The following is a 13,937-nucleotide window of genomic DNA, read 5'->3' as shown; positions in this document are numbered from 1 at the left end:
CTGACTGCCGGTGACTTTTAAGGTGGAATGTTAACTTGTAATGTTACTCAATGTATGATGACAACTAACATTTCCAGTAGTTTTTATCGTCTCTCTTGGATGACACACTTTCAGTAATGAGTGGATCTTCAAGCAACCGGATTATGTGAACTACATATATCCCAATCCTCATCGTAGAGCGTAGTTCCTGTGGGCTACGGCAACACTAAACCCCCGAGCTTGCCTGAGAAGGATTAAACACACAAAACTGCCATTTTTAATATCCCATGGAGAGAGACTCTCACTGCAGCCTGTTTTATTTTGTTCTGAAAATGTCAGCGTACAGCCTCATTCTGTGGACGATAAAGGAGGGAACACAGTGAGTGCTGTACGGAGCAGTGAGTGACAACAACCCCGCCCACATGAAAGCGTATTTCCATGTCTGAAGGGTTCCTTTTGGTTCCAGAGGTACCATACTGAAAGTGTTTAGTGGAAACCGGGCTTAAGTCTTCAAATGCAGTCGCCTCAAGCCCATGTGCTCCAGCATACTTTGGACCAAATCTCTGAACTATCTCCAGATGTCATATGAACATGTTAATGGTGCAAAAAATAAAAACAAGGGAAAAGGTGTTAAAACAAAATTAAAACATTTATTTTTCCAAGCATAAAAATTTATATTAAATTACAGATAATTATGAAATTGCATTGTTTCAGTTCTATTATTTCAGTTCTGTTGTTTAATACTTGTGGATGACACAGGTCCGACTGTAGACGTGATGCGACCTCAGATCCTGTTTACACTGAGCGGCTTTCAGACTTGTTTTCTATCTTAATTGAGCACATTGTGAATAAAAGCAGAGCCTTTCTATTAAATTGGTTCAAGCGTGTATACGTGACCTTTCTATTCAGAAAAGAAATACAGTTCACCTGCTTCATCACAACCTCTCGCTCTGCGTTGAATTGCTAGTGTTACAAGTTCAGCCGTCTGAGGCCAGCAGCTTCAATAAAAGCAACACAATGAGTAGTGTTTAAATATTTGTTCCCCATGGCCATACAGGATTGAGAATTAATTGGTTTTGCTCTTATTACCGCCGAGCTACAGAGGCAATTTCATGTCCAGCAGTTCACCTGTAAATAAGCTACGGGTTAGCTTTAGTTTCCGTGAGCCACTCGCTGAAGCACTTCTCCATGGCCTTCCTGCTCGCCCAGCTGCCCACGTTGACGGTAGGGATAATCTTGAGGGGCTGAAGCCACTGGACAAAACGCTTCATCTCCAGGAAGCTGCTGTGTTCGCTGTATGGGACTCCTGTTGAGGGAACAGAGGCATTGCAATCATCATATGCCAAAATACTGGTGCTCAAAACGCAAATGTAGAGTCAAGCAGTGGTTCGGAATTGAACCACAGGGACTTCACACTTTCAATCGGCTCACTGGCTTTGATATTTTTCTTTCTAATTTCTCTATTGGGAAATATCCAGCTCAGTGAACACAGAAGACATTTGGCACGGGGTGAAAACTCATCATGGAGCCAGATGTCTCAAAGCATGGGGGGGTCAATCAGACAGGCAGCGGGGTGACGATTTACATGAGGGGCCAGATGCTAAACTAAGTGATCCAAAGGCTCGGACTTTCCCTTCTGAAGAGACAAGGCAGGTTTCAGATAAGAAGACATCTCAGGACCGCTGCCTCTCATTTGTCTTCCCCTCAGCCCTCCACAGGTTCGATGTGCTCCACTGCTTTAAACAAATCTCGCTGAAACTGAGCCTTTCTCGAGTCAATCCTCCCACATGCAGAGAACAATATTAGGAGCAGTCGTAGCATATGGCTGGGAAGAGCGAGGAGGAGCTCAACACACAGCACAGAGAGAGAGAGATAGAGGGCGCAAATTAGTTTCCGCCTGACTGACACACAAACTGCTGAGGAGGAAGAAATTATGTGCAAGTGTGCGCCGCAAAAGCCTCTCGCTGGTGATTGTAGGTTACAGGCCAGATGGCTGATGCTGTTGATAGATCTGCTCAGAACGCAGGCTAAAGCCGCAGAGCCAAAATCAAATCATGACCCATTTCAGAGCCGGGGTTTGAGGCTAGACGAGTGCTGACCGTGAATGAAGATACAAGATCTAGCATTTAAATGAGTGTATTCCCTCTTGTCACCTAACTGGAGTAACCTGACACGGAGCCATCGATTATTTATTCTCCCTCCCTCCTCCTCCTCCTCTCTTTGCCAAAAGAGGGAGCTGTGGGCTGAATACAACAATGTGATGAACATTCACGTTTTTGACAGGAGGGAAATGCTGCTCCTGTGATTAGGTTTTCGCAGCAAGCAGCAAGATGACAATTAATTTATGACTAGAAGAGGCTTCTGCTTTTGGTCAGTTAGAGAGAGGGAGCTCCAATATGTCCAACTCTGCAGAAGTGCTTCAAATGCTGTGCAACAGTAGTAACAGTTTCAGCCCTAATTTACGCTGCAGAGGATTTTCTAATGAAAAACATCTGTGATTCATTAACATTAGCAATGTACAAGGCTGGTACCTGCGGTTATTCCACAGGCTCGTTAATAACATGTCGGGCAGGAAATCCATTTTGAGAAGGTGAGGGACGAACCCAAGGTGATATGTAAACTCATCTTCATTGGTCGACTACAAACATGACGTATCATCTGAAACATGGAAGTAGCTACATGCCCATTAGCCACTTAGCACAACCATTACTGCTTTGCCCACAGCGTCATTAACAGGCGGCTCGCTCAGTGTGTGACGTGCAGTAAAAATATGTCAGAAAAGAAAAGTGTGTACCATAGATGGAGATGTTGCCGCTGATCTGAGGCTGAATATCTTCCACCGATTCCACCTGCTGGCTAAAGGTCCAGCCTGTGGGCTTGAAGGCCACCAGCTGATCATACCGTCCTGAGAAGCGTGCCAGGTAATCCTGCAGTTTCTGGAGACAAGATGAGGGCGAGGAGGGGAAACTGGAGTGAGAATTCTATATTCATACACAAGAAAAAGTGTTCATAAAGGCAAGAGTGGAGATGCAGTATGTTGAGCATGACCTTGGATAAATTCTAATGTGTCATAATAGAACACTGTTGCACCGTCTACGACCCCAGCGACGCGAGTTGTCACCGTAACAACTTACAACAATCACCAGTGTCTTTTGCGCTAGTCGAATGACCATGACAAACGCATCAGTGTCCTTTCAGTTCATTCTGTTTCTATGCATATACATGAAGTTCTCTTTCAAAATAACCCACGTTTGTGCAGCTTCATCACCCTCCTTTGTGTTTTGAATAGCTAACCTTAAAAACATGAAAAATACTTCTTTTTTTCTCAGGTGAAAACATTTAATTTAAACTTTTACAGAGTTTTATATAGCAATTTATTTCAAGGTGACTGTCCAAGTTGCAGTGGCTCTTCTTGATAAAAACTGCTCAAACTGTCACTACTCAAAGGTCTCAGTACAAACATAAACTGCATATATTTCCCCAAAAGTCAGCCTCTCTGTGCCTCGTGAAGCTTGAATTATACCAACTCTGGGACTTATCTGTAGTTATACAGATGGCAAATGTAAACGCTTTGGTCCTTGTGGAGAGATGGCGTGCTTGGTCATCATAATTAGCATTTCCTAATTATTTCAACTGCTGTCCCAGATACTTGTGTATGAATGGACCGTAAGCAGAATAAAAAAGTTTGCACATCGTAATAAACTGTCCATAAATCACTGGACACAGTCCTTGAGAAAGAGAAACTCTTACAACGTAGAGGTCTGCAGAACTTTTAAGAAATACAGCATAACTATATTAGCTCGTTCCCCTTCATCTCATTAAGTAGTGGATCATTTAATTATTTATTTTGCTACTTGTTTTATTCTAAACATGCCCCTAAAATAGGACATTTTCTAGAGAGTCTCAATGTAATGACTTTTTTCAGGTTTATGGAAAGTGACACTGCCGCACTTACTTTGAAGGAGAGCTGCATCATGGGTAGCACATGGACCTGGGCTGCCTTCCAGTCAGTGGTTATACGTTGCCTGACTTGCTCCGACTCCAGGCAGCACATGGTGTTGTATTTGTCTCTAGAGAGGCACACTTTAGAGCCCAGGACCTCTGCCAGTGCTACGAATGAAGCAGAACAAAGTCTGTGTGAGGACAGGAATGTGGGTAATGACGTCTTTTTGTTTTAAGACATAGTATGTACTTAAAAAAAAACCCATGTGCCCCCCACCCCAATAACAACATGTACATTTTATTTCAGGATTCCAGAGAAAAAAATCTGGATAAAATTGTCGTTGTCGACCCTGTGAAGTGTTCGAAGGGATAATTTGGATTTTTTGAAGTGGGGTTACATGAGGTACTTATCCATGGTCAGTGTAATACCTACAGTATGCTTCTCCTGCCTGGAAAAGCAGGCAGGAGTACCAGCTACAAAATGTACTGCTGTGGATGGAGCCGGCAGCCATAGCTTATTACAGCCAGCTGAAAAAGCCAGTCAGTTTGAGTGTACGCTATATGTGGAACGTTTTCACCTCTTTACCTTGTCAACAGACAGCCCTATGCCCCATCTATGCTCTCTTGATATCAACCAGACTCATTTTACTTGGCAAAAAACACAGAAGCTGCTGAAAGTATGCAGACCGTGTAACACCGAGTAACATTATTGACATAGAGGCACTTAGTTGCTGGTAGGACTTTGTTTTTTACAATCGCAATTCAAAAAAAAAATCCGCAATATCCCTTTAAGAGCACAACTACTTGTGTGGACTAACAGGAGAAAATTACAGTTGTACAGTCGTCTGAATCAGCTGTGGCTGTTTGTTTCCGCTCTAATTTGACGCAGAGCTTGTTGACGCAAAAGGTTATTACAGAGTGAATGCGTGTTGTTCACTTTCTGAGAGGACAACATGGGTTTGTGATTATTTTGCCACACCAAAGTGGAATGGAGCATTATTCACATGTCAGCAAAGGACACCAGAGTGGCTCTTTTCTCAAAACAGACTAATCCACAATTCTCCACACCGCTCCCTTTCGATACAACACGTAATCTCACACGACCTTTCGAGGGAGGAAAGGTCAGGCAGTGATAAAAGGCTACAGAAAAATCCAATCATCTTACTGTTAGGTTCAGAAACACATGGACTCTGTGTGCGGTCGTTTTTGTTGGTGGTAATGCCGTCCTTTATATTATTACTATTCCCAGAATTAAATAAATAAATTACTGTCATTTTCAGTGATATAATTAGCCATCAGAAAACATTTCACTTATTACTAAATTGTCTAAAGAACAGACTGACAATTTATTTATGTATTATCAGTAACTGTCATATCAGCCAAATGGGTGCCAACAGGAATGGGTTGCATAACAACTATTTTGGTTTTTAGTAAACAAAAACATGGCCTAAGTTGCAGGTTTTTAATTGTGATTTTATTTCACTTAAAAGATTACATGCTCCTCCTTGTGTTTTTCTTTTGTATGTCGGCAATGACATTTTGCAGGTGATGATATACAAGTAACAATATTATGTTTAATCAATTAATCAATAGTTTGTTGTTTTTATCATGACAGATCTGCCATGTCGTGACCAAACTGTTGCCATGCGGATACGGAAAGTAGAATTTTGACTGAACACTCACCCATAAAGACCTTCTCTTTTCCCACAGAGTAGGATCCACACACCACAAGTGTACGTGGGTTGAGCGTCACCAGTTCAAAGGCCGTGCTGGCTGCAAAATTGATGACCTCTTGCTGCCTGGGGAAGGTGTACTCAGGGCTGCAGTAGCTACAGAGACACAAGAGCTCACATGAAAATCTGTCCCTTGCTTGAGAGAATTGAGGACATGGAGTGGAAGCAAAGTGCACATGTTTTCAGCTAATACTGATCCACATTGGCTGAAGAGTCTCCACCCAAAAAGGTCACACACAGCTGAGAGCAGCGCCATGAAACTACAGTCCTCGCTGGTACATTCATGTACAACCCCTGGCAAAAATTATGGAATCACCAGTCTTGGAGGATGTTCATTCAGTTTAATTTTGTAGAAAAAAAGCAGATCACAGACATGACACAAAACTAAAGTCATTTCAAATGGCAACTTTCTGGCTTTAAGAAACACTAAAAGAAATCAAGAAAAAAAATTGTGGTAGTCAGTAACAGTTACTTTCTTAGACCAAGCAGAGGGAAAAAATTATGGAATCACCCTGTAAATTTTCTTTCCCAAAACTAACACCTGCATCAGATTAGATCTGCTCATTAGTCTGCAGTTAAAAAGGAGTGATCACACCTTGGAGAGCTGTTGCACCAAGTGGATTGACATGAATCATGGCTCCAACACGAGAGATGTCAATTGAAACAAAGGAGAGGATTATCAAACTCCTTAAAGAGGGTAAATCATCACACAATGTTGCAAAAGATGTTGGTTGTTCACAGTCAGCTGTGTCTAAAATCTGGACCAAGTACAAACAACATGGGAAGGTTGTTAAAAGGCAAGCATACTGGTAGACCAAGGAAGACATCAAAGCATCAAGACAGAAAACTTAAAGCAATATGTCTTGAAAACAGAAAATGCACAGCAAAACAAATGAGGAACAAATGGGAGGAAACTGGAGTCAACGCCTGTGACCGAACTGTAAGAAATCGCCTAAAGGAAATGGGATTTACATACAGAAAAGCTAAACGAAAGCCATCATTAACACCTAAACAGAAAAAAATAAGGTTACAATGGGCTAAGGAAAAGCAATCGTGGACTGCGGATGACTGGATGAAAGTCATATTCAGTGATGAATCGCGAATCTGCATTGGGCAAGGTGATGATGCTGGAACTTTTGTTTGGTGCCGTTCCAATGAGATTTATGAAGACGACTGCCTGAAGAAAACATGCAAATTTCCACAGTCATTGATGATATGGGGCTGCATGTCAGGTAAAGGCACTGGGGAGATGGCTGTCATTACATCTTCAATAAATGCACAAGTTTACGTTGACATTTTGGACACTTCTCTTATCCCATCAATTGAAAGGATGTTTGGGGATGATGAAATCATTTTTCAAGATGATAATGCATCTTGCCATAGAGCAAAAACTGTGAAAACATTCCTTGAAGAAAGACACATAAGGTCAATGTCATGGCCTGCAAATAGTCCGGATCTCAATCCAATTGAAAATCTGTGGTGGAAGTTGAAGAAAATGGTCCATGACAAGGCTCCAACCTGCAAAGCTGATCTGCCAACAGCAATCAGAGAAAGTTGGAGCCAGATTGATGAAGAGTACTGTTTGTCACTCATTAAGTCCATGCCTCAGAGACTGCAAGCTGTTATAAAAGCCAGAGGTGGTGCAACAAAGTACTAGTGGTGTGTTGAAGTGTTCTTTTGTTTGTTTGTTTTTCATGATTCCATAATTTTTTCCTCGGAATTGAGTGATTCCATAATTTTTTCCCTCTGCTTGGTCTAAAAAAGTAACTGTTACTGACTACCACAATTTTTTTTCTTGATTTCTTTTAGTGTTTCTTAAAGCCAGAAAGTTGCCATTTGAAATGACTTTAGTTTTGTGTCATGTCTGTGATCTGCTTTTTTTCTACAAAATTAAACAACTGAATGAACATCCTCCAAGACTGGTGATTCCATAATTTTTGCCAGGGGTTGTATATGAGAGGAGACAGAGAGGTACTAACGTGGTGTCCAAGTAGAGCGTCTGCACCCTGCAGCTGAGTAGCTCAGGGTAGGTCTCCATCGAGGGATCAGCTCTGAAGTCTCCAGTGTGGAGGATTGTCTGTCCATCGGGCAGGAAGAACAGCAGCATGGCAGCTCCTGGACAACTGAGAGAACAGACAGGAGCTGGATGTATGACATTTTAAGGAAGCATTCACTGTGTGATAAACTAGGATAAGCATCTTCTTAGAAGGTATGACTGTTGAGGAAAGTCTGTCAATAACGTTGACATAATCATTTTGAATTCAGTAATGGTGCAGACTTTCACAAACATCTGACCGAAGGAAATGCCTTGGAATTCAGAAGAAGCATTTCCCCACAAAAATGTCTATTAGTATTCCTCAGTGACACAATCTTTGCAGCTGGCTTAGTGCTGTCTGTCCGACTGAAATGAGTAACAGACGTTTGGCTGATAGTGACGTCAGGTTGGTGACTCACTGGTTGGCATCCAGCAGGATGACCCTGACTCCCTCCACGGTAACCTGGGTGTTCATGGGGAGGATGTGGACGTACTGCTCTGCCACCCTCAGTTTGCTCTTCACCAGGTTGCCTGTAATCTGACCAGGAGAGGCAGCCGTCAGTTGACAAACATCTTCAGGGTTTACTTAAAACAGCCACCAATGTACCACTAAGTGAGAGGGTGTCAGACTTCAGTCTTTTATAAGTCTTTACACAGTCTTCTCGTGTATGGTATGCATAACTAAGACACCCTACACGTCCCAGCAAACTTTTCTGGGCTGTGACCCACCTAGCGTCCAAGTTGAATTTCTGTGACCTACCAAATAAACAAAACCCCAGTGGAGTCCCAATGAGTCCTTGACAGTCTGTTTTTAGTTGTAATCCCCAGATGGTACTCACACTGACAAATCATGACCCATTTGACAGGAGAACTTCTCCAGCTTCTTTCACCAAAACATTTCACTTTAGATACCATCTATTGAGATAATAGGATTCGTTTCAGATGTATATACTTGAATATCTCAGTAAGATAGATAAAAAAATGTAAAATACCTCAAGTAGGATACTGTATAGAAATTATACATCTAATTTAAACCTCAAAGAGGCTCAAATACTGAATTAAAAATGTGTATTTATTTTGCTATATACCTGAAATTATTCAGATTATTCCTTGATTCACTCACCATCACTGGATGCTACATTTGCACAGTGACAACAAAGCGCTTACGTTATAAACAGAAAGACAAAGTGAGACCCAGACCAAAACCACAGAGGTCTTCAAATTTCAATCAACTCCAAAATGGTCTGATCCATTGTTGGGAAAATTGGTATTCATTGCCGCCAACTGCAAACTAATTTTTCATTACTGAGTCAATGCAGTGCAGTGAGATAAAAGGATCAGGCTATGAGTTCTGTGGAGAAAAGCAGGCGGGAAGCTTTTAATGAGATGCAAATAAACAGGATTTCTGAAGAAGAAAAAAATGAATTTGTAGCACCTTCAAAGCATTAATTTCTTCCTTAGCATTCAGGGACAAACAGGTCTTGGGAGGGAGGACCTGTCATTTATTTATGACACAATACCGCACACTCTTTCTTTCTCTGTATGAGTTATAAAAATCTGGGTTTGGGTGGGATGCAGTTTCAGCTGACTCAAATTAAATCTAGGGTAAAAAACAATTCATAACTGACTCCTAGTTCAAAATACAGTGGTGTAACTAATGCATGACCCAGCCAGTATAAACACCATATCAGGCACTTAGCCACCATTTAAAATACACAGTATAAGCATAAACTAAGGAATGTATAAGGTAAACTATGCAGGATTCTCCTAACCCTATCTCTTATGACCCACTAGAAGTGTGTGGCAATGTATTTATCTGCAGAGACTCAGCCCTCTGCCTGTGTTTTCTTCTTATTTTGCTATGTGTGGGGCGTTCATGGGTAGAGACGTGGTGAAAAGGTCAAAAAGGTACGGATATACACACTGAAATCATTTCACTAAGTTTTATATTGAAAACCACAAATAAAACTAGCAGCACTATCAACTTCTTATCTGCATAAACATTATAATAATAACATAGCTAACACCTTATGTAAACCTATAAAATGAATATCAAATGTGCCCACTCTGTAAGCGAGGGAATAGCAAAACAAACCCAACTTGCATGCGGCACCTGCGTCTGGAAGACTAATTGTTGGGAATTTTATCACGTTTTTTTGTTAAAATGGTTCCCGTTTCATCCCCATTCTTGGCCACAGTGTGCAGGTGAGGGCAGGACTTTACAAAAAGGTAGTGACCAGGTGCTGGAGCACACATACTGGGTGTCGTTCACATTTTAAAAAAATCGCCACAGCTTGACTTACTCTGTTGCAGTAGATTGGAAATGTGGAATTCTTGGTCAACCCTCCATAGTGGTCCGAGTGGAAATGTGTTAGGAAGTAGGCAGTGATGCCCTGGACCTCTCCGTACCGAAAGGCATCTATGACAAACTTTGTGCCTGAGTGAAAAAAATTACAATTATCTTCAGTTACAAAACACAATGCATGCAACAATATCAATTTACCACTGACCTGGAATCTTTTTGTAGAAGGGACAACGTGGCAACTCTCCATCAGCGTTCCCTCTGTTCCATCTTCCTCCTCTCCATCCCCTACTCCTGCCTCTCCCTCCTTCTCCCTGAGCATCCACCGCATTATCTACAGTCACTGTGCCCTCCTGTGAGGTATCTGCGGATGTACCAGCCTTACTTCTTCCCTGCCTGTCTCCTCTTTGTCGCCTCTGCCCGTCTCTCCTTTGTCGTCCCCGTCCTGAGTTTTCACTGTGTGTTAGCAAAGAGGTGGTGCTGACTTCACTTGGTCCACTCTCAGGTTCTTTCTCCTTGAGGGGTTTGAGGCCAAAAAACACCCCAATGTCCGTCTGCTTCAGAGAGGAGGCCTGACCTGCCTTGCCCTTCTGTGGCGGCATGCTTTGAGGTCTTTGGACAACAGAGGTTTGTGATGAAGGCACTTGAATACTGCTGTCGTTCAAGTTTTTCAAATGTGGGCTATCTGAGCTCAGAATAGTTTCTCTCAGGCGCTCTAAAACAATACTTTGTGGAGACTGAAAGCTGCTTTTACATGGACTTTCAGCACTGGTTGGTTTACAATGAGCTTCTTTTTCACCTGTGGAATCAGTTCTGTTTTCCGCAACTGCAGAGGGGGCGGGCTGATTAGCAGGAGGCGACGAGGTAAGTGAGTCCAGCTGGGTGTTTAAGGAAGCAGGCTCCTTTACCTGCACATTATTGGTATCCAAATTATCTATAAATTGAGAGAGAACCTCATCTTCACTTGAGAAACCGTCACTGAACAGCTCCATTGAGTTTTCATCCTCATTTTCAAATGCATTGTTATTAAAAAGGGATTTTCTGCATTCAGTACTATTGACTTCAGTCTCTGTGGGGAACTCAGAAAGAGGAGAAAATGATATTGCATCATAGATGTCAGGGGAAGGTTCACTTTTGGGTAAAACTTCAGAGGCTTGTCTTGCACTCTCTGCCTTGACAGGGGTGGATGACAGCTCTGTTCTACTTTCCTGGGAAGCACTGATAGACTTTTGGCTTTTAGTAGAGGTTGACCAGCCTTTCTTTTTCTTAAAATCATCTGGGCCGGGTGAGCGCAGTAACAGAAGTCCATTTGTAAGTTTAGATGGTGGTGTTCCAGTGTGATTACTGTGAGGGGAGACACTACGATTGGATAAGGCAGAGAGACTGAGAGCACTATCCTGTGAAGACTCTAAAATAGAGCCATTATTGTTTATCAGTCCTGGGAGGTTGGTCTTCCCGCTGGTGTCTGCCTGCTGGGACAGAATGAGGTGGTCCATGTCACCGTTTGCTCGACCATGAGCAAGGAGGGTGTGGTTGAATTTCTTGTAATGGTTAGGAATGGTGGAGATGCACTGGAGGCCATATGGACATTCTGTGCAAACAGATAAAACATGTAGAAATTAGGTTTATCATAGCACGAAACAAAACGATAATTCAAAAGCATCTACATACAACGAGTCTGCTGCGGCATGACAGAGCTTTCTAAATAAAATAACACTGATTATGCAGTCTAGGTTTTCTTAAACCGGGCTTGAGGCTTCAAACTTTGAACAAAAACAGTGTGTTAAAATAAAAAAGTGTACAAGATATGGACATTTACCAGCCAGGGTGGGTCTGATGCCATGTTCATGTCATGTTGGCATTACTGTAATCTTCAGTTTCTGACTTATAAATAATGTTCCCCATATCTTAAGTTGTAACCATGACTCAGGTTTTCCTGCCAGTGTATCTGAGTTAGAAGTTGATAATACAGAACTGCCCAAAAGGCAAACAAATACAGATGCCTCACACCAGCCAGTCCACCTTTTATGGTTATTAAACCAACATTTAATGTATATAAAGTGCTATATTGTCAATGTGCAATATTTTTTCCCTTATTACAACCTAGTCTGCAATTACACAACCTCCTTGAGCTGTCAGATGACGTGAATGCTTGGGAATGTATGCCAGGAACCGTTCCCATGTCTTCATGAGTGCAGCATGGTGAAGGATGCTATCAAGTTGCATTATGGGAAATGTAGACTCTAGGGTTTATTCCAACTTGTGAAGTTTTCATTGCATGAGTTAAGTATACTCTCAATTTGTCGGTGAAGATTCTCAGTCATCCAGGTCATGGTAATCGTAAGTGCTAATATCGTAGGCAACTGGACTTGCTTGCGTTTCTTGAAGACGTTTCGCCTCTCATCCAAGAAGCTTCATCAGTTCTAAATGACTGGTATGAAGTTGCAGGCTATAAACCCTGTGTGGGTGGGAACCCTTGCAGAGTCGTAGGGGTCATGTGAGCTCTTAGTTTCAGAGTCATTTAGAACTGAAGAAGCTTCTTGGATGAGAGGCGAAATGTCTTCAAGAAATGCAAGCAAGTCCAGTTGCCTACCATATTAGCACTTAAGATACACTCTCAATCACAAGTATAAAATGCAAGTCTCCTTCTAAAACAATCCAAGGGATACTGTAGGGTTTGTGCAAAAATTAAAATGCCTTACTTTACATGGCAATATAGATTAAAAATATGAATGCATTGCAACTCATAGGTCTTCATCAGGGTCACTGTCTGCTTTTTTGATTGAGAGTATACTTTACTCATGCAATAAGCCCTTCACAAGATGGAATAAACACTGTACACCTTGAGTATCCAAAGTGCACCTGTATGTGACTACTACTAAGACCCAGCATCGCTTCTGTTCCTTTGTCTTTGTAGAGTCTGGTGTTTTTGGAGCTCTGACCATCCTGGGGGACTTATCTTTTGTGAGTCCCCAACCTTTGTGGAAGGACTACTGAATTGCTGTAGTGCTCCTTTAAGTATCATGGAATAATTGCGAAGAACATTTTGCAATATATAACATTTTAATAGGTTTTATTTTTGGTATCTACAGTGCATAATAATTATAATATTAAAAATAAGTGTCAGTCCATTTTTAGATATAGTGTATGAATAAGTAAAGGTGTCTGTACCTTTGCATGTGTCCTTGGGGATGTCAAGACATTCAGCAACATGCCATCTTTGACTCTGTACCATCAAAATAGAAAAGGGCATCTGGCACACAGGGCAATACTCTCCAGAGGATGATCTCTCAGCAGCATTGTCTATTAGGTCCGTGTCACCAGTCGGAGATGACTTTAAGGGCTGATTATGTTCCTGAGAGCTGCTTTGTCCGTTGACAGCACTACTGCAATGTCCAGTTTCAGCTCTCTTGAGTTTCCTGTCAGGTGTCCTGACTGAGGCAGAAGTGTCTCTCTTGAAGGTTTTTCTGATAGTACATCTTCTTTTAGTCACAGTTGCAGGTGCAGACGGTGCTTCCTGTCTCTTCTTTTTCTTCTCAAGAGGTTTATACTCCCAAATGTCATTTTCAGAGTCGTCCTTCTGTGACATTTGGACCAAGAGAAAGCCTCACGTCCCCAACGTTATCCAACAACTTCGCCAAACCGTCGCTGTTACACAAGGATTGTTTGCTAACATCCCGCAGTGGCAGAAAACAATAAACTTTACAGTACATTAACGGCTACTCTAGCTTCCTTGATGTCGCGAGGATAGTTTCCGCTGCGAAAATAGTTTCTCATAATTAATATTTAGGATATAAAGGTAATTAATTCTGTGAGGTTCGCTCGGACATGTTAGGGCTTACCGCCACAATACAGTGATGAATGTGGTAAAGACAAGTAGAGAAACCGAGCAGCACATTCCACGCACATCCCAACACTGAATTCGTAATCATTCAAGCTAAAGACA

The 13,937-nt window shown here is 41.9% G+C and overlaps 1 protein-coding gene across 2 annotated transcripts; it reads right to left on the bottom strand.

The window, feature by feature from the left end:
- Positions 1–609: 609 nt before the first annotated feature.
- Positions 610–13,726, bottom strand: dclre1a (DNA cross-link repair 1A (PSO2 homolog, S. cerevisiae)). Of its 2 annotated transcripts, none has more exons than XM_033610491.2 (9): positions 13,163–13,726; positions 10,200–11,582; positions 9,993–10,126; positions 8,109–8,227; positions 7,634–7,777; positions 5,605–5,750; positions 3,935–4,089; positions 2,774–2,915; positions 610–1,285 (listed from the first exon to the last, which is right to left on the bottom strand). In XM_033610491.2, exons 1-9 carry the CDS (start codon positions 13,578–13,580, stop codon positions 1,119–1,121), a joined length of 2,808 nt encoding a protein of 935 aa, XP_033466382.2. In that variant the 5' UTR covers positions 13,581–13,726; the 3' UTR covers positions 610–1,118. The 2 variants fall into 2 exon arrangements, with proteins under 2 accessions (XP_033466382.2, XP_033466383.2); XM_033610492.2 differs by having other exon boundaries at positions 9,993–10,108.
- Between the last annotated feature and the right edge of the window lie 211 nt (positions 13,727–13,937).

This window comes from Epinephelus lanceolatus, chromosome 21 (assembly GCF_041903045.1).
Source record: "Epinephelus lanceolatus isolate andai-2023 chromosome 21, ASM4190304v1, whole genome shotgun sequence".
Taxonomy (NCBI): domain Eukaryota; kingdom Metazoa; phylum Chordata; class Actinopteri; order Perciformes; family Serranidae; genus Epinephelus; species Epinephelus lanceolatus.
Note: the sequence above shows the minus strand (reverse complement) of the source record. Positions and strands in the feature narration are given on the sequence as shown.

Coding starts and splice junctions, on each gene's coding strand:
- dclre1a (XM_033610491.2), bottom strand. CDS start 13,580: ATGTCACAGAAGGACGACTCTGAAAATGACATTTGGGAGTATAAACCT. Junction 10,127..10,199: donor CTTCTACAAAAAGATTCCAG/GTCAGTGGTAAA, acceptor TTTTTCACTCAG/GCACAAAGTTTGTCATAGAT. Junction 1,286..2,773: donor CGGCAACATCTCCATCTATG/GTACACACTTTT, acceptor TTCCCTCAACAG/GAGTCCCATACAGCGAACAC.